Genomic DNA, 20,414 nt, shown 5'->3' with positions numbered 1-20,414 from the left:
CCATTAGTACTTCTAAACCTAATCCAACTCGGATCAGATCCGAATTGGGCTTCCAGCCCCTTAAGTGTGTGACCCTATGGGTTCGGATACGTATAGACATGGCCCGAGTACTCCTACTCGGCCCAATAGTCGGTAGCGGCCTCTAGCAAGACGTGCCAACTCCTATACGCACACGAAGATCATATCAGATGAACCATCACAACATAATATACATGCTATTCCCTTTGCCTCACGATATTTGGTCTAGCTTCAAGCCGACCGCTCTTTCTCGATCCTGTGATTCGGAATCCATTTGTAGGTTAACTCTTAACCGTACGTAGCATGGCCATGCATTTTCGGATCCGATCACTTGAGGGGCCCAGAGATATCACTCTCAATCAGAGAGGGGAAAATCCCATCTTGATTGACCATGTCTCATAGCATACTTCTTGACAAACCCGAAAGCTACCTTTATAACTACCCTGTTACGACGTAGCGTTTGATAGCCCCTAAGTAGGTCGATCCACATCTAGAATACATGCGACAATCTCAGGTCTAAGGACAAAGCGTATATGTTGTTTAAAGACAGAACTACTTCTCGTATTGGGTCAGTCCTAGCACATGTCTCCACATGTGTCCACATTATTAGTTCAACATCTCCATGTCCATGACTTGTGAAACATAGTCATCAACTAATACATGTGCTAGTCTAATAGTTTCACATACAACTCACATAATTGCAAATCAATTCAAGTAGCCTTTAATGGATATTCAATGAACACAATATACAAATCATGGATACAAATGGAATATCATCATCTCTATGATTGCCTCTAGGGCATACCTCCAACACTTAGTTGAGTAGAAGAAGATGTAGGATGACTTCGCCTCCACCTTCGTCGTCGACGGTGTTTGGTGCGAGGGACTTCATCGACTACTTCATCTTCGATTTCGCCTTCATCCTTGTTGTCGATGGTGTTCGGTGCGAGGGGCTTCGTCGTCGACTTCGTCTCTACCTTTGTCGTCAACGGTGTTCGGCGTGAGGGACTTCATCGTCAACTTCATCTCCACCTTTGTCGTCGATAGTGTTCGGCGCGAGGGACTTCATTGACTACTTCATCTTCGACTTTACCTCCACCTTCGTCGTCGACGGTGTTCGACACGAGGGGCTTCGTCGACTACTTCGTCATCGACTTCACCATAGAGGGTATTTGTCATCTATATCATCTTCTTCATCTGCTTCAACTTTGACATCGACCACCACTTCATCTCGGCTCTATGGCGGGAAGGATTGAACTTCGGATCTTCATTTTAGAACCTTCAACATGAACACCGGCCAAGAGGGGCTACGGTGGTATCGGGATGAACGGCGTCACCCCGAAGGATGAGGTCTTGGTCGGTGCTGTGACCGAAGAAGAGGGGTTTCGTCATCGTAGTCGTCGTCTTCTTCGTCGTCGACTCCGCCTTCATCGCCGCCCGCGCTCGGCTCGAGGGCCTTCATCGTCGACTCCACCTTCGTCATCGGCTCTACCTTCGTCGCTGACAGTGTTAGGCTCGAGGGACTTTGTCGTCGCCTCTGCCTTTGTCGCCAACAACATTTAGCTCGAGAAACTTTGTCGTCTACTTTGTCATCGACTCCGCCATCGTCACGAATGGTGCTCGGCTCAAGGGACTTCATCATCTACTTCGTCATCGATTCAACCTTCGTCGTCGGCTCAGCCTTCATCGCCGACAGTGTTAGGCTCGAGGGACTTCGTCGTTGACTCTACCTTCATCATCGATAGTGTTCGGCTCGAGGGACTTCGATGTCTACTTTGTCGTCGACTCCTCCTTCGTCGCCGATGGTGTTCGGCTCGAGGGGCTTCGTCGTCTAGTTCATCGTCAGATCCGCCATCGTCGTCGACGGTGTTCGGCTCGAGGGGCTTGTCGTCGACTTCGGCAGACTAAGATGACTGCGTTACTATTTCCTATACTTTGACTACATAGAACAGGAGTTTGCTACCTTGGTCGCGATGAAGATGAACGATTTACTTCGTCTGCATCAGCTACGATGAAGGGTGGTTCGGATTATCACGAGATGCAACTGACTTCGAAGATGCGAACACTTGAGTGCGTACCAAGGCTCCGAAGGCAAAGCCAAAGAGGGAAGAAAAGAAGCTTCAGGAACAAGGACCTCCTCAGCAACAACGAAGCTTTTGGCTATCACCATCATCGGAGATTCTCTTCATCATCAAAACCGAAGGCGACCATTAGCTAGGCTGGTAACTTAATGTATGTGTAGATCTGCCAGGCGTGCGTGCTCTTTTCTCCATTCTATTTTTCCCACTGGGTTTTCGGAATGGAGTTTTTAGTGAGGCGTATGGGTGGATGGTCATGAGGGTGTTCCTCAGGACCGAAGTTATAGGAAGGTCTAGGCCACTTCATATGTATTCATCTATTTTGCTTTGTTGTACCGACCAAACCAAAGTAGCTGAGGGGCTACTGTTGGGGGAATGGCCTAGCCCATGTAGGAAATGGGTCTTGTGTGAAAGCTCAAGGGCCTACTTGAAAATCGTGTACCCACCAGGGGCATGGTGGAAAATTGCCATCCCCTCCCTTCTCTTTATAAAAGATCCAAAGGGTCATGAGAAGGGGACTCACTTGAGCTCATTCCATTTGCTCCTATGTTTTTGTGCCTTCATCCTTCTCATTTCCACCCTTCTACCCTCCTTCCTCTTTCTCTTCCCTGTTTGGAGGAGTAACATCCCCAAAAGAGACAACGACCATGAGCATCAATTGCGTACTTTCGGATCCAACAAGGAAACACCAATGAAGCTCATGAACAATATGCAATTGTGACCTCTGACTCGACAAATCTCGCAAAGAATCACCACAATCAAACTCCCACCACCTAATTCGAGCGGCACCGGCGGGCGAGAAGTGATGAGCGAGTAGCAGCGGCAGCAAGTGGGCAGAGCAGCGGCCGGCGAGCTCGACAGCCACGGCGCGAGGGTGCTCACATGCTGGTGAAGGATGCAATGGGCCCGCAGAAGTTGATGGGGAGGAAGACCGGGAGAGGCACATTGGGATCTCGCCAGCTAGCAGACACCGGCAAGGAGGAAGAATGATGTTAGCGGTGGGGATCTTGACGACCTCGGCAGCGGGTATCTCGACGGCGACATCGTGGAGTGGAGGAGAGCGTCGGGTGAGCAAGTGGTGGGGGTGCAGGGAGCATTGAGCTATGGCGGCGGCATGGGAGAGCAGAGAGCTGCGGCGGCGCAAGCAGGCCGCGTGGGGATGCTCCCAATAGTTATCGTTTTCTTTTCCAGACCTCCTCACCCAATTATTTTTTTTACAACGGTATTGGATCAAAGCGTATGTAATTTTAGTGTGCCTCATCCAAGCAGATTTTTAGCTCACCGGTGGAAAATAATTAGAGAGTGTATTTTACTAGGGTTTAAGCTCTAAAACCTGCTATCCAAACAATCCCTAAGGAATTTTTTTATATGCCTCTTCATATAACATAAAAAAGGAAGGCATCATATGTAATTCCTATGAAATGGTTGATCATCTGATCCAATACGAATTTCAGAAATAGTAAGTTTCAAAAAATTCAGAAATCATTGATCCTAGGCACACGTTAGTAATACTTCTCTATCTAGGTCCAAACACTACCATTTTAAACATCCCTGGAACTCGAAATCCCGAAGTATGCACTGGCCACGACATCTCGTTACCTTCTTTCTTTCTTTCTTTCTTTCCTTTTGAAACGGGCATCTCATTAGCTACACACGTACAAAAACAAAAGCAGACGGCTGCCGCAGAACGACTTGGGCAAACATGTGGTGGGCCAGAGCAATCTACCCAGAGTAGACCCATCGGATTAATAGACCCAACCCAGTTGCTTATCTGGCCCGGAAGCAAGAACACGTTGCGATGTATCAGATCGAGCCTGCCTGGAAACACACGACACGGTGGGCCTAAAAGCAATCAATCATTAATAGACCCAGCCAAGTTGCCTATCTGGCCCGGAAGCAAGAACACTTTGCGGTGGTTCAGATTGAGCCTGGAAACACACACGACACAGCAATTCAAAGCGTTGCAAGTTTTTCTGCGGAAAATTGTTTCGATTTCAGCACCATGACACATGAGTGTATCTGTAGACTGTAGCTGCAATTCCTCTTCTCCAAGAGGCAACTTTAGAACAAGGGGAAATAATTGCCGTGGCAAATCAGCACTTCCCAGAAGCCCCCCTCCATCAGGATTGGTCATCCATCTCCATCCAGAAGGATAGAAAAAAGAAATGCAAACCAGGCAACGTGAGTTTCTGTTGCAGAATAGAATACTTGATCAGCAACAGACCGACGTCCATGATTGAATTGGAGAGAGAGCAGATCAGCCTAGCTGTTCCGTGTTTCTTTCTACTTTGTCTGACGCAGAACGCGATCCCATTTCAGATTTTCAATCAGGAGCCAATCAGTTGAGTTGTCAAATGCTAGCAACCACCAATGAGAATTAAGCACACAGAGAACAGAGAAGACGTGCCTTCCTTGAGCTCGAGGCAACAGAATTGAATCTCCCCACAATGTAAGCTGAAAGGCCACGTAAAAAACGAACCATGACAAAAATTGCTGAAATTAACAAGTTGCGCCCAAGGTTTTCCCATCCCGGCAAAAGAAAAACCGCACCAAAAAGATGGGGCTTCCGAGGCTATGTTGGCCTTGTATGACTCATCAGAAAAAGATACATCTTTGCTTGTAGAGGCCAAATTCCTGGAAATGTGTGGCAGAAGAAGACTTGCTGCCGCCAGTGTCATCAGCTAACTCCCATATTCGCCAAGAAAGCATAAAGATATGAAAGCGAGCAAGATATTGATTAATGCTTACTTGAAGTTTCTGTGACTTCCCAACATGTAGAAGTAGAACCATCTCTAGCATAATATTACTGACAAAAGGAACAGGTAAGCAATACCAGAAATCAAAGCACTAAGATTTTAGAGTTCAAGGGATGTACAGGTGGGGCCAAAATTGATACAGCAATTTCAAAGATAAACAATGATCTTAATAAAAACATTTTCAGCCAGTAATTCAATGCCAACACGATTTTGAGGAAACTACTGCTAAGTGCTAACAAAGAATAGCTTATCTGCAATGTGTTGATCTCTAATATCATATTTACTGACAAAAGGAACAGATTGACAGTTACAAACAAGGGACTAGCAATTCAGGGCTACAAGAATGCAAAGCAGGGAAAAAAACTGATGCCTCTATCAACCGATTCACAGATAAAGCACTGCTCATATTAAAAAAAATCAATTGGTGATTCAGTACCCACACAATTTCAATGAATTTATTTTTTATTGAACACGAATTCCAATGAATTTATTGTGAACAAGAATAACTTATTTGCAATGTGTTGATCTTTATTTGGTTCTAGCATACAACATGCAAACCTGCCATAGATAGCAAAATGTACGAAACGGAACTAAATTACAAGAATGCGCAGCAAGGAAAAACTGATGTCACTATCAACCGATTCACAGATAAAGCACTGCTCATAATGAAAGCTTGAGGCAGAACATGAATAAACTTATTTGCAATGTGTTGATCTTTATTTGGTCCTAGTATACAACAGTATACAACATGCAACCTGGCACAGATAGCAGAATGTATGAAATGGAACTATAAATTACAAATGAAGCAGAACTTGATAAACGAGCAAGATAATAAGATGCTGATTGCTGAATGATGCAAAACAACAGTAGAGACCTAAATTGCAGTGAAGAATCACGGAACAATCTTGAAGACCTTGAGCTTCTCGATCCATGTGTTGAATGAGTTCACCGTGTTCCTGAAGCCGAGGAAGCCATGCTCCTTGCTCTTGTTCATGCTGTCCAAATGCTCGAACTCGACACCAAACACAGCATCGACGAACCACCAATTGGTGATCTCGTCGAGCTCCGTAGATATAAGCTCATTCTCCCTGACAATCTCCGCCCAGAGCGCCTCCTTCCCAGCCATGGCCTCCTCGAGCTTGAACCTGTTCTCCTCCCCTTCATAGCCAGCCCACTCCACCCCGAAATGGTCCGCCAGTATCGGCCAGAGGTACTTCCACTTGTAGAGATCCCCGTTGCTGCAATTGAAGGCCTCATTCTTGGCGAAGGGATCCACGGCGGCCCAGATCTCGTGCTCGGCGATAAGGTCCGCGTCGGAGGCGTCGCTGAAGCCCTCCCAGGCGATCCGCGACCCGGGCCATCGAAACGTGGCGCCCTCCTTCCTGCAGATGGCGGCGTAGACGCAGAGGCTTCCGACGACGTTCATGGCGCTCCGTGGGGAGTACCCGAAGACGGTGGTGGGTCGGTGCACGGACCAGCTGACGGCCCCCTCGCGCCGGTTGACCTCGTCGAAGAGGATGTCCTCCATGTCGTAGTAGAAGTTCGGGCAGTCGAGGCGCGGCATGTCCTCGGTGAAGGGCGGGTCCGGGAAGGAGACCCCGCCGAGGGCCTCGAAGGGCCCGACGTAGTGCTTCCGCCCGGTCTGGAGGCAGACGTGGACGAGGGCGGGGCAGTTGGGGACGACGACGGAGAGGACGTTGCGGAGCATGGCGGCGTTGGCCTCCCGGTTCTCCGCCTCGGTGGGGCGGGCGGTCCACGCGACGTAGAAGACGTGGGTGATGTCGGTGAGGGGCTTCAGGGCGTCGGCGACGGCGGCGGCGTCGGCGAGGTCGAGGTGGAGGTGCGTGACGGCGGGGGAGGGCGGAGGGGACCAGGGCGGGAGCGGGCGGCGCGAGAGCGCGTAGACCTTCCAGGGCCCCCCCGGGGTGTCGGCGAGCGGGAGGATGTCGAGGAGGGAGGTGCCGACGATGCCGGTGGATCCGACGACGAGGGCCACGCTCTGGTAGGTGGGCTCGGCCGCCGCCGCCTGCTCGTCCTGCCGCTTCTTGACGGCGCCGATCGCGCCCGTCCACCACCAGCTCATCGCGGGAGCCGGATGGATTCGGAAGGCGGCGTTCGCGGGCGGAAGGGAGGGGGAGGGGATCGGTCGGGAGGAGAAGAGCAGAGCGGGGGAGGAGGACTGGAGGTGCGTGCGGGGTCTCCTCGCCTGACTGCGGTCTGGTCTGGATATGTGCTGTGTGCTTGTCTCGCTGGCAGCTGGTGCCGGGTGAATAATTGGGTCTGGCCGTCTGGGTGTCCGCGTGTTGCTTGCGTGGGTTCGTTGCGCTGCCCCTGCCCGGCCGGGCCGGATGCGTGTGTGGCGTGCGCGGCGGCCGGCGGGTGTTTGGTTTTGTGTGCGCCGATTCGGATCTGATCCGGGTCCCTCTCTCGTCTCGTTCTCAACTCAGGCCACGTCTTCTCCCTTCAAAAAGAGGGAAAAAAAACACTCAGGCCACATCAGCGGACAGCGGACCCAGTGATCGATCGGCATCGGCACCCAGGCCCGGCAACCATGCGCCCGCGTGGGGTGGTGATTCCGCGCGATCATCAGGGCAATCTGTCCATCTCATAAGTTTGTCACCTGGCCTTGTGTGGCCGCACCGGTGGATGAATTTGAGGGCTGCTTCTGCGTCATCTCCCACACATGAGTGTGGAGGCGGCAGCGGTCATCTCGTGAATTGCTAAGCCCAGGCTCAGCTACGAGCTACCGATTGTTGTTCCTCTTCAGCGAACACCCACCTGTCCACTGTCGACTGTCGATGCGTCTGTGGAATCGAGGTTTCGCAACGTTTCGCACTTGTGCCAAGAGATGAAGACGTAGACGGCTGCCGAAGTGTGTTTAAAGAATCATGTCTTGCGGCGACAGACAGTTGTGGAATCGAAGTTATGCAATGTTTGGGCAAACGGGGATACAGGTGATCAGAAAGGTAAGAGCCATCAGGCACTGGGTAAACTGCATTAACCCATCAGAAGAAGGCAAAGAAATCCTGCTATCTGCAATCCCTCACCTGCCGGCTGGACAAAGGTGAATGCCGATGGATAGATCCTTTGTTGAGCAAACCACGATCCTTTGATGAGCAAACTAAGGTCCCGTTTGGATACCCTACACCTGTCACATTGGATGATTGATGGTAATTAGGAGCATTAAATATAGGCTAATTACAAAACTAATTGCACAGATGGAGTCTAATTCGCGAGACGAATCTATTAAGCCTAATTAGTCCATGATTTGACAATGTGGTGCTACAGTAACCATTTGCTAATGATGGATTAATTAGGCTTAATAGATTCGTCTCGCGAATTAGCACAGGGGTTCTGCAATTGGTTTTATAATTAGCTCATGTTTAATCCTCTTAATTAGTATTTGAACATTCAATGTGACACTGCTAGAGTTTAGCACCTAGTATCCAAATGCTCTCTAAGTCAGTGGGATGGAGTTGTTGCACGGGATAGCAATGGCGTCATTCAGTTCTCGGCCTGTCGAGTTCTGTTCAGGTGTGCGAGTGCATCAGAAGCGGAAGGAAGGCCATGCTGGTGGGTTACGCCTATAGAGTCAGGTTCCAATAATCATTGAGTCGGATTGTGAGAGAATTGCCGAGGCATTACAGAACAAAGAGGAGGACAAATCACAAATCAATTTTGTCATTGCCAATTAAATTGCTTACTGACTGGAAGATGGTTTAGGTAAAGCAATTAAGCAAGAGTGTAATTTAGTTACAAATGAAATTAGTACAATTAACTAGACAAAATGCTTGCGCTGCAGTGTGATTGAGGCAAGCGCCTGCATTCCTTATTGACATCATCGACCACGATTGCTATCCGATTTATGTCTCTTTTACCCGAAAAGAAAATGCGCTCGGTCCAATCGATAACGGGCCAAAACAACGGAGTATTTGTGGTTTCTTTTCAGTTTGCCTTGAGCCTTCAGCCCATATATCTCCACGGACTCGGACGGAAGTCCGGACCATACGGATGGGCCTAAAGCGCAAAAAAGAAATATCATGTTTAACATATATCTCAATCACTGTTTTTTTACCGTTCGATTGCAAGTCCATGGCTCAGATCTGCTCTCTCTCCCTTCCCTTATCTTCTTCCCAGCTCCCTCCTTCCTCTTCTTCATCTCCCCTAATACTGAATCCATCCTTCTCTCCTCCGATGCCACCGCCGCCAACCCGCCCTCCACCTCGCTAGCGCTGACAAGGCCCGCCGTCGAGCCTCCGCCCCATCGCTCTCCCTCCTCCTCCGTCGATGGTCGTTCGCCCCCACCGCCTCCACCGCCCAGCTCCCACGGTGCTTGCGCTGCCTCCGCTCTCCCGCCGTCTCGATCACCACCACCGCCGGCCGGCAAGCCGTCCCGAAAGCTCCTCTAGGCCCGAGGACCAGGTAACCCTATCCCCCAACCCAAAACCCGGAATCCGAACCCTAAGGCTCGTTGGCGCCATCGCCGGAGCCGGGGAGAAAAAAAAAGTGATTGAGACAAACTTAAAAATCAATATATCAAAAGTATATGAAAAAAATTTGCAGAAAAAATAAGTATATGGAAAATAAAGTTGTTACATACGACGGACACAATGTCTCTGTTTCTTGAGAAAATAAAATCATGTTATCAGTAAACCGTGGGAGTGCCACGTTTCTATTTCTCTACCACACCATTGCAACTTTTGGCTAGCGAGCCACTGGATGGAACGAACACGCCCGATTGGTGTCATTATGTGTGCACATGTGCTGCAAACTCGCACCGAATGATGCATCGCGACTATGGTGTTGTTGGATGCCCGATTGCACACAGATTTCTCTAGAGTATGTGGCTATAAGCATCATATCGTATTTTTGCTGAGAAGCTTCATATTTCATTGTTAACAGTTAACACAGGAATGCACCGGAGAAACTTTTCCTACAGGCTTTCTTGCACTGTGCCCCTTAACTCATGGGCCACGCCTACGGCACTCGACTGGAAACGTAAAGGTACAAGTACAAGGCGGCTGCCGGCTGGGACGCCCGCGTTCTGCGCGGTCACACCGCCTTTGCCATCTCTCGGCAGGCCGGGCACGCGCAGATGACGATTCGCAAGCGCGGCCCGGAGTCCCGGACCCCTGCACTCTGCTCCGTCCGAGGTCTGGAGGATGTGGGCGTGCATGTTGCGAGTTGGCGACGCGATCGCCTACCAGGCGGCGTCGTCGTCCGTGCCAACGCAAAAGCCGGCTGGGCGGCCCGGTGCTGCACTGCACACGGGGACTCTACATGCTGAGCTGCGTACTGAATAGACCATTTTATACCTCAATTCTGAAAAGCATGGGCACGAGCACGACAACATGTTCGTCTACCACGGTCGAGCTGGCTACCTTCCCGACACCCATGGGCACGGTCGCGTGAAACACGATCTCATCCGAAAACCACCACCGCCCGGGGCATCCGGCCGTTAGGGTGAGCCTGGTACATGAGCCAGTACCGAACGAGCCAGCCCATCCAGGTTGGTAAGGTGCAGAGATGTTGATGGATAAATCTACATCTTACGGGCTGGACTGGATCATGATTTAGTCAGTATGCTGCACAAATGGATGTGTTTACCCTGGTTGAGGTACATGGTAGAGTTATCCCTTCTTTCTGCCCTCTGTGCTAGCACTGAGCTTGACAATTGTGGTGCCCACTCGTTGCAGCCCCGCGGCAGGCACGCCGGTGCGGTCACCGCCTGCCTGCTGCTCGCTTGACCTTCGTAGCCACTGTGAGTCACCACCTGCCCAGCTGCGCGCCGCCGCGACCTCCACGAACCGCCGTGAACCCCTGCATCCCACCTCCTTTGCGCGCCGGCGCGGCCGCGGAGCGCCTACGGCAGCCTCCACGCAGACCGCCTCCTCCGCACGTCGCCGTGGCCTCCACACCCTCGCCGGCCGCCTCCTAGGGCTCCCAATTTGGAATTGCCTAGAGAATCAAGGAATTGGCCGGTGCGTGTTCGGCCTTGCCGGACTGGGATTGTGACGAAGGTGAGTGGATCCAAGCGCTCGATGAGCAATATGATGAAGCCTGCAATTTGTTGCCAGCGAAAGAGGCGGCAAGAAGATGGCCGGCGAAGACAAGTGCGGGTTGCTGCTAAGTGAAGTGTTGGAAACAGAGGTTGGTTTCATTGACCCCGATCCTCAGGGTGATGATGCGGCCTCCGGAGTGTTCTTTAGCTGTAGGATTAACTGCTCCGTCAGTTGAGCAACAGGAAGATTGCTGTAGCAGTTCTTGGAGCAACCTGTCACAAAATTGAAATGTCAGCCATTTTTACTGCCAAATTATCTCCTCTTTTACTCCATCCTCTTTTCTACTTCAATTCATGCCGTGGCGGCGGCGGCGGGGCTGTCTTTCCCGCGCCCGGCGATGGCCGGCGGCGGCGGTGGAGGGATGGCCCCGCCGGCGCATGGCCGCGGCAGCCCCCTCCCTTCTCTTTCTTGCTTTCCCTCCCCCTCTCCCTCTCCCTCGAAGCCTACTCCAAGATCCAGGAGGTGGCCATGGCGACCATGGAAGAGGGCTGGCGCCACCGCGGGTCCCCTCGCCGGCGCGCGCGTCCACCGCGAGGTTGGGCGCGCCGCCGTCAAGCGGTCCTTTGGTGGTGCTGTTGCCCCCCCCCCTCGAGTCCCGAGCGAGTGCTCCAGTGGCTCGGGTGGACCTTTTCCCCGGCGAGCCCGAGGCTCGGCCGGCCTTTGCCGCTCGCCGTCGGTGGACGTGCGGCGGTGAAGTCAGCGACAGGTAAGCCGCCGCTTTCATTCTTTAGATCTAGGGTTAGGGTTAGGGTTTTACTTTTTCTGTTTCTTTTCGATCTACTTCTTTTTCCCGATCTAGAAAAGCTTCTAGTGAGGTGTCTGATACCATTGTTAGACGCGTGCCTAGGATCTCTAGATGCACATCTAGTCGGGATCATAAACGACATGAGGGACTTGGTATTCCTGGTGTGTGCCGAGAGGGAGTGAGAGAGATAGGGGTACCTTCACCCCTAGGGGTGGGAGCAGCAGAGCTACTGGCCATCGGTGGTTCGCTTGGTGGAGTCTGCGCAAGGCAGCGACGCGCAGTGCCGAGTCCGGTCGCCGGTGAGGTAGCGGTGGTACTTCCCGCCGCTACTGGGCAAAACCTAGATCGGTAGGTGTGTCGGTGGGGCGGCTGGCTGCGGTGAACCTCGTGAGCCGAGCCGGGTCCCCCACCCTGTTTATATAGCGCAGCGCGACAGGAGCCCACCACCCAATGCTAGGGTGAGCGCCCCCGATCAGGGCGCGGATCAGGGTCCCGATGGGCCTTTGGGCCCATTGGGGAGGAGATCAATCTAACAGATTATCCGATTCACATTGGTCTACTCGAGTGACGAACTGCCGCGAGTGCGATGAGACGATTCCAGAAACATTGTTCTAGAGCGATTCTAGAAAAATTATGCTGAGCTCGCCACCGCCGTTCGCCGCTCGGACCAGTATCAATGGCTGGCGCGGGACCTCGCCGGCGTGGATCGACGCGCAGGCGCCATGGTACAACACGAACGCGGCGCACCAGACGGAGAGCAAGGCCATGCAGGAGGCCATCGAGCGGCTGCTCTTTGAGGCGGTGTCGACGTTGTCTTCTCTACTGGCTGTCTTTCCCGCGGCCTCTGCGGCCCCTGCAGGCTGCCCCCTCCGTGGCGGTCGTGTACCACTAGGGCCTCCGCCATTCCGAGCGTGCGTTGCGTGAGGTCTCCGAGGGTCACCGCAACCATCCATTGGACCCTATATCACATGGAACCACCAATTTTGACGTTCCATGCGGCGAAGGTTGGCTGGCATACCATTTTTGCACCGCGTGGACCTGACCCGGAAGACTGACCAGGCTAGTAAACATAGCTGGTTAACCTCCATCCGGGCTACCAAACGGAGCACAAAATAAGGACGCTGCCTCTCACTATCTCTCTCGCGTGCCTCCATGATCCTTTCAGCAAATTAAGGTCCTATTTGGTTGGGTTGTGGTTTTTAGAAAAGCTGCTGTGAGATTTAGGTTGTAGAAAAGCAGTTGTGAGAAAGCAGCTATGGGAAAAGTAGAAGGCCGTTTGGTTAGAACAGATGTGAAACTGTAGGTTGTGTAAGAAATACCTGTAATGCCCTTAAAGGTATGAGGGTCTGTTTATATGCAAATTGCTCGTAACAAAATAATGTGTTCACTAATTTGCATGTAAATGACTATTTTAGAAAAGAAAAAAAAATAAATTTTCAATGTTTTTCATTCAACAAAGTGATTGGTCCACATAAATAGAACAATATCCATCTTAAGGCTTATACAATGATGCCATCCCTTAACATAACTATCCTCCTCTCGCACTAACAAAGCATCGGCTATCCTAGTACGAATGATATTCATGGTATCCTCATTCTCCACATCATCACTCTCATCTCTTGTGTTTGTGATGTGTCACTTGTATGTTGTACCAAATACTCCTCATCAACATCACATCTCTCAAACTCCTTATCACACAAATTGCTATCACGAATAAAATTATGCAATGCAAGACAAGCCATAATGATATGCTTCTGAGTACGAAGTGAGAAACTTGGCATGCCCTTCAAAATACACCACTTCTGCTTTTAAGACTCCAAAAGACCTTTCAATGCGAAGAGATGAATGTAAGAAATTGAACATCTCATACTTTCCTTGAGGAGGCCCCGAACGATGCTAAAATTCTGGTATAAGGTACGTGCTTCCTTTGAAAGGCACAAAATACCTAATTCGGTTTGGGTAACCCGAGTCCACGAGACAATATTTTCCTATAAAACCAAGTTAGTAAGGTATATAATAATACAATTATTGCTAACTTGATGAAGGAATCATGTATACCTTTAGGAGGCAAGGGAAAATAAGGAAAATTTGTGAATGCATGATTGAGGATACGTGTGTCATGTGCAGAACCCAACCAACCAGCAACCGCAAAGGTGAACCTCATGTCAAAGTCACAAATAGCTAGCACATTCTGAGATGTATATCCATGACGACATGTGTGGTTAACCACTTTGTCCACTAGTACTACCACTGGTACTACCACTGGAACATGTGAACCATCTATTGCTCCAATTGCGCCTTTAAATATGGCAAAAAAGATCTTCTCTCACCCTTTCATGCTCCGTAGAAAAAATAGAATCTCTCGGCTTAATGTTGTCCTTATGTAACTTGCGTAAACACTACAACATTTGGTGAATTGTCCAAAGTGACCGTGTGAAATGATTTTCAACTTGTGAAAAAGATTGTGGTCCTTCGACGATCCACAAGAATATCGCCAATGACTCAGTAGATGAAACATTGTTGGTTGAAGTCAATCCGTAGGTAGAGACTAACAAGTCATGAAGTTTCTCGAAAATCTCGGTGCTCATCTGAAATATCTTATAAAAATACCTCGGACGTAACATACCTCATCACCCATTGAATTTCAGTTTCTGGCATTTCCCTGTATTCACCTTTGTGCAAATACTACTCCGTATACAAGTTACCCATTTCTCCAATAGTATCAGCATGTTGTGCAAGTTCAGCTAGCAATGGTAGGCCTTTTTGCCCTTCTTTGGCTATATCTCCAAATCTATCATCCATCTACATATGAAACTAGTATATTAATAATTAAATACAACAACATTCTTGACAATACTGTATGAAGAAGCTCAACATAACACAATAATAGATTGAAAGGATCTTGATGTCGCCTAGAGGGGGTGAATAGGTGTAACCTGAAAATGTTGCCACTTAAAACAAATTTATCAATGACTTTCGGAATATTCCGAAAATATCTTCGGAGATTTCTAGAACTTACGGAATCTCCAAAGAACTCTCTAGAATTTTCCAAATATAGGAAATACATGCCTTAAATAGCGGAAGAAAATCTGACTGCCTGAAAACCAGAACCTCCGGTTTTGCCACTGGTAGAGACAACCCCCTAAACCTTATGTCGAGCAAGAGAGGTAAAGATCAAACCAGTCTTAGAGAATGCGCTCAGATGATGTAACTTAGTAGAAACACAAAGTTCCTGCACTTCACAAACACTAAAACCTGAGTTGATCAACCAATGTAATGAGATCAACAATGAAGTAGAAGTGCAAGCCAAATGTATGCAAACCAGCGAGGAGGCACAACGATTTGTTTCACCGAAATTCAGATTCACCACCAGGTGAATCCTACATCTCCATTAGGTGCTTCCAAGGAAGCCGAGTTGCACTCAACCCTTTCCTCACTTCACTAGTTAGCTTCTTCTGTTTCGGAGGCAAAGCTTGACCTACACAAACTTTCCCATGACTCACCACACCTTGGGAGCTCTTGGACGATGCCTAGCCATCTAGGAGGAACACCTCCAAGAGTAACAAATGGTTCAATTGTAACTTGACAAGGCAAACTAGTGCTCAAGCGTGTGAGTGCACTTCTAGCGCTCTCAAATAACTCCTCTCTACTACCCAACTCACAAGATCTTAGCTAAGATCACACTACCTCACAAAGAGGGGTTGGGGAGAGCTATTTGGCTTTGGTTCAAGTTAAAACAGCCAAAAAGCAAAGCAGCAACTGCAAAAACAGCAACCAGTAACTGAGGGGGTCGTGGGGTATAAATACTCCACTCCCCAAAACTAGCCGTTAGACTTGTCAAACCAAAACCGGAACTTCCGGTTTCCCAAAAACGGAACCTATAGTTTTCAAACCAACTAGCCGCTGCGAGATGAGTTTCGGATTTTTCCGAAACTTTCTTTAGAAACTCTGAAACTTTTAAAAATTTTCAAAAATATTTCCAGAAACTTCCGGAACTTTCTTGCCATTAGAGTGTACATGTGGCTTTCGTGTCTCTTCCCTCACATAGGATGCTTGAGCACTGAGACTATGTCAAATGACCATGTGATGCATCCCTCTTGATAGTACGGCACACCTATACTCAAGATTAAAATAAATATACCATGTTCATCTTCTTATGCTTCATTTCCTTTAAGCATGCCATACTTGACAAGCATATCTTCTTGAGAGCTGCATCTACCTTTGTCTCTTTGGTTTGAGCACTTCAACCTTGAGCTAGTGACTTGGATCAATATTCAATCACATATGAGTGAAAATCCAATTTTAGGTTACAAGTCACTTCTTTCATATGACTCAATAAATGTTTGATGCACCATATTGCTATTCTCGATAAGGCTTGACTTGATACCTCAAAATCCTCCAAGTACTAGCCCCTTCACCCTAGCAGAGCTCATGGCCCAAGTCACCACTTGATCAAACTTTGCCTAGTGCCTCGTTGCTAATCACTTGCTTGATTTCTTCATCCAATTGCTGCTGTATTTGAGTCTAACTATGTTTTTACATCATGAATGAAATCCGCTTGAGATCATGTCTTGTTTTGACTTCTATATCCCATTTATTTATAACAAGCTTCTCATTTAATTTAGAGACCAATTAATATATCAATGCCATCATGCCTCTATCTTTTATTCAATTTGCTTGTCACATATCGCATATAACTATCATGGGATTCACATAATATTCCTCTTTATGACATTCATCTTTAACTTCAAGCAATCTTACGACATAAGACTAACAACCAAGCCTTAACTTCTCTTTTACACCATTGTTTGCTTGGGTGAACAATGCCATATCACATATTTGTTCTCTTCATTGTATGAGCCTTTTGATACATTCTTTCCCACAAAGATTGTTCATCAATATAAACATCCTGCTCATAAACTTAACAAGTTCATTAGACCTTTAATCACGTTGTCATTCAACACATCAAAACCCACTAGGGGCCTAGGTGCTCTTTCAATCTCCCCATTTTTGATGATTGATGACAACCTTGATTAAAGCTTATAAAAGATATAACATTAAAATTTTTGAGTACTGAGATTTAGATAGAGCTCCCCCTCAACATGTGCATATATTTCTTTTTCATCAAAATTTGGCTTAAAATGCCAATATGGACATTTTGCAAGACAAACATGGAGCTCCTTCTAAATGTCAGCAACCGTGGGGTGCAAAACAAGTGTGTGAACTATAACACGTGATGCATGCAACAAATAATCACAAATCAAATGAAATGAGACAAAGTGGTGCTGTCTGCTAGACCAAAACCGAGGTTCCAGTTTTCCAAAATCGGAACTTCCGTTTTCTGTCTGACAGCAAAGACAATCATCAATCAATAATCTCACACTAGCATGCAAAAGGGCTTAACAAAGCTTAAACTGGTTCAACACACAGAGTAGCACACATTACAAGATCTCAAGTCCACAAGACCTAGGATAGAATATATTACAAGGGCCTGTTGCATCCAACAGCTAGAAACTGGAACATCCGGTTTTGGAAAACTGGAACCTTTGGTTTTGCCAGACTACTACTGACTGAAAACTGATTTCGAAGCTTTAATCTTTACTTCTTCTCCCCCTTTGTCATTCATCACCAGAAAGATTCCTAGGGGCTTTTTTGAGCTTCTAATCATCAACTGGAGGATCCCGATCATCATCATGTCCACTTGGGCCACTAAAAGGAGAAGGAGGAGGAGGATATGGTGCCATTCCAAAGAACATCGATGCAAACTATTGTGCTGCATCTTTTGGGATGTTAGGATCATCAGTGGAGGGCTGAGAAGTCCCTGTACCAAGTGTAGGAGCACCGGAGGATGAACCACCACCACTTGGCATAGATCCATAAGCGGGATCATGGTAACCAAAAGTACTTCCCCAATAATCAACGGCTTGAGCATTCTCCCATTGTTGTTCAGTAGTTTTCGACTCACTTTCTTGACCATCCGAGTCAATGGAAGAGGGAGGATTATGTGGCATGTTGAGTTCTTGCATTTGCTTGCACCAAATGGTGTCCTTCTTTCTCTTTTGCCTCTCTTTGTGCAATTTGATGTTCATAGAATTGCACATCCCCATGAAAAAGTTGAACATCTTGCGAAGAGGAGAGGGAGGCTTATACCTTTCTTGTGAGCCACTTGCACCACCTCTTGTAGATGTGGTCTTTGCTGCCCTAGATGGTGCAGTGGCCCTAGGAGGAGAATCGTAAGGGACAACAACACTAGAAGGTCCCTCAGGTGCAATAGATGGACTAGGAACACCTCCGGGAGGATTAAAAAGGTGCTCAAGTGTCGGCCCAACAATGTCATTCTTCAAATGATAAGGCTTGTGAGGTTGATCATATTTAAATCGAAGCCTTGTTATATTCTCAATCACATGCATAAGATAGGAAGCATATCCACAACACTTTTGTGGAGAGCTAGCAATCTCCTTCATCTCCTCCTAAATGTAATCTACCACACTAAAATCACTTGCACTAGGTGGCATAGCCTCAAGCAAATTTCTACCATAGAATGTTATCTTGCTAGCATCATCTTCTCTTGGTGCGAGTGTGTAACACCTGGTGTTTTGGTGATCAAAGATGACAAAGAAAGGTTAAGGGTGAATTGTGGAGAAAAGGAAAGAAATTGACTGAAAGTCAAATTCAAGTTGAATTTGATCAAAATTTGACTTTTGGAATTTAAATTCGGAAAAAATTTGGCAAAAATATGAAATGAAGGCTTGAGAGTGTTTAGAACTTTAGGGATTAAAATTGGAGACTAATCCTAGGCCTAAACCCCTCAAGAAAAGCAATTGAAAAACAAAAACCAGTCAAGTACTGTTCACTATCCGAAAATAGAAATTCAGAAAAACAGTGCAAATATCCAACTTGGAAATTGATTTCTGCCAAACTTTCCAAGTAAGTGGACAAAGGCAACTACACAACAATGAAGTATGATCTTTGGACAAGTATAATAGGGTGTTGTTGATCAGGAATAGTGAAGGAATCAAATTCAAATTGAGGCTCAAAGTCAGCACTCTGGCAATATCGGCTTAACTGCTGAAACTGCATTTTTCTCTTAGTCTGAAACAACAATAAGTAGCTATGTTTGGAGCGAAATTCAGAAGAATGGAGTGCAAAAGGTATAGGTGTTCATGTGCAAAATAGAATCCTTATTAGTTATAGAGCATGATTGGTCAGTGGTTGGACTATATGGAATGAGTTTATGCCACTAAAATTGGATTAAAAGAAGGATACATGACTCTGAATAAGAGCCTGACGAACTGCAATTGAAGTTCAGAACAATTTCATGTCACCCGAGAGAAAAACTCAAAAATGTGGACCTTGGGATGTTTATCTTGGGTGAAAGTTTATATATGAATTAAAGAGCTCAAGTTTATCTCCAACTTTGCTTAAGGGGCTCTTGGACCGTTTGATGCAAAATCGACCGTGGCTAAAGTCTGAACTTTCGGGTGAAAGAAAGAAAGGGGAGGAGAAAAATAGAGCGGCAGAAACGTGTCACCGCCGGCAGCTCGCCCGTTCGCCAGCTCAACGCCTAAGGCCACCTCCTCACCACGCAAGCCTACCGCTAGGCCACGGTGTCGCCCATGCGCGCGGTGAATCTTTCATATAATTACCGCTCCCGCCGCTGCTTCTTATCATGCTGCCTTTTTACCGCCGCCCGTAGTTCTCTGTCAAGCTGCTGCTGCCGATCAAATTCCACCGCCACGTCGCCTCCCCCGTTGATTCCTTTCGCCCACACCTCCACTCACACCTTACCAACAGCCGTGCATACTTGTTTTCCTGCTTCTCCGTCGGCGAGCTTCTAGCCGTTGCCGTTTTCGCCCGCCGCCGCCAGACCTCCTGCTCACGGTGAGCTTCACCTTGCCGCCACTCTCCTTCCTTGTGGTAAGCTTGGGGTAAGTCCAGGGATCACTAGGAAGCTGTAGGGGTAGTTGGAGAGACGAGTTATGCCATTGCCGTGCTTGGCCACGGCCGGCCGTTGGTCACGCCACCTGCCGCCGTGGAGAGGCTAGCTCCGGCCATCTCCCGGGGAGCCGTCGCCGCCCACGGGTGCGTTGTGGCTTGGGGATGCCTCCTCAGCCCAGCCGCGTCGCCGGTTGGTCGCCGGCCGTCGAGCCGCTCGACCCCCTGCCGCGCTCTGTTTTGGCGCGAGGAGGAAGAAGGTGCTGGCGTCGGGGGGGGGGGGGGTGGGGGGCGTCAGAAGGAGAAGGGGAAAGAAGAAGGGCCGGCCAGGCGAAGGAGTAAGGTCGGCCGAGTCCAGCAGGCCCAGGCGCCGGTGCGGAGGCCGGTAAAGAAAAAGGCCGATGGGATGGTTTGGTAGGCCGGGTGCCGCGGAAAAGAAAGGAAAAGAAAGGTGGGCCGGCGGAGAAATAAAGAAAGAAGGAGAGAGGGGAAATCGGCCCAGTGGGCCCAGTGGCCGGCGGGTAAAGGAGAAAGGGGGAGAAAGTGGACCCGAGCTGCGGGTCCAGCGCGAGTGAGAGAGGGTAGAGTAGGTGCGGGTGAGAAAAGTTGGGCTGGGGGTTTTGGGATAAAATTTAGATTTTCCTTTAGTAGAATAATAGATTAAATTCGTGAATCACCATTTAAATCATATAAATTTCTAGGAGTGTCCAAAATTAGTGAAACCAATTTTGTTAGGATTGTTTTATTTTCCTTTATGCATTAAAATTCTTATACCTTAGGAGAAAAATAATAAAAACTTAGGTATTTGTTTAATGCCTTT

At 48.3% G+C, this 20,414-nt stretch overlaps 1 protein-coding gene across 1 annotated transcript; it reads right to left on the bottom strand.

The window, feature by feature from the left end:
• Window positions 1-5,515: 5,515 nt before the first annotated feature.
• On the bottom strand, window positions 5,516-7,100 carry LOC101767985 (3-oxo-Delta(4,5)-steroid 5-beta-reductase). The gene has a single exon (XM_004983901.4). The coding sequence runs from the start codon at window positions 6,933-6,935 to the stop codon at window positions 5,745-5,747; it is 1,191 nt and encodes a 396-aa protein (XP_004983958.1). The 5' UTR covers window positions 6,936-7,100; the 3' UTR covers window positions 5,516-5,744.
• Between the last annotated feature and the right edge of the window lie 13,314 nt (window positions 7,101-20,414).

This window comes from Setaria italica, chromosome IX, assembly GCF_000263155.2.
Source record: "Setaria italica strain Yugu1 chromosome IX, Setaria_italica_v2.0, whole genome shotgun sequence".
Classification (NCBI taxonomy): Eukaryota; Viridiplantae; Streptophyta; class Magnoliopsida; order Poales; family Poaceae; genus Setaria; species Setaria italica.
This window is presented reverse-complemented; position numbering and strand designations above follow the sequence as displayed.

What these genes read in the sequence shown, in the direction of transcription:
- LOC101767985 (XM_004983901.4), bottom strand. Translation starts at nt 6,935, where the DNA reads ATGAGCTGGTGGTGGACGGGCGCGATCGGCGCCGTCAAGAAGCGGCAG.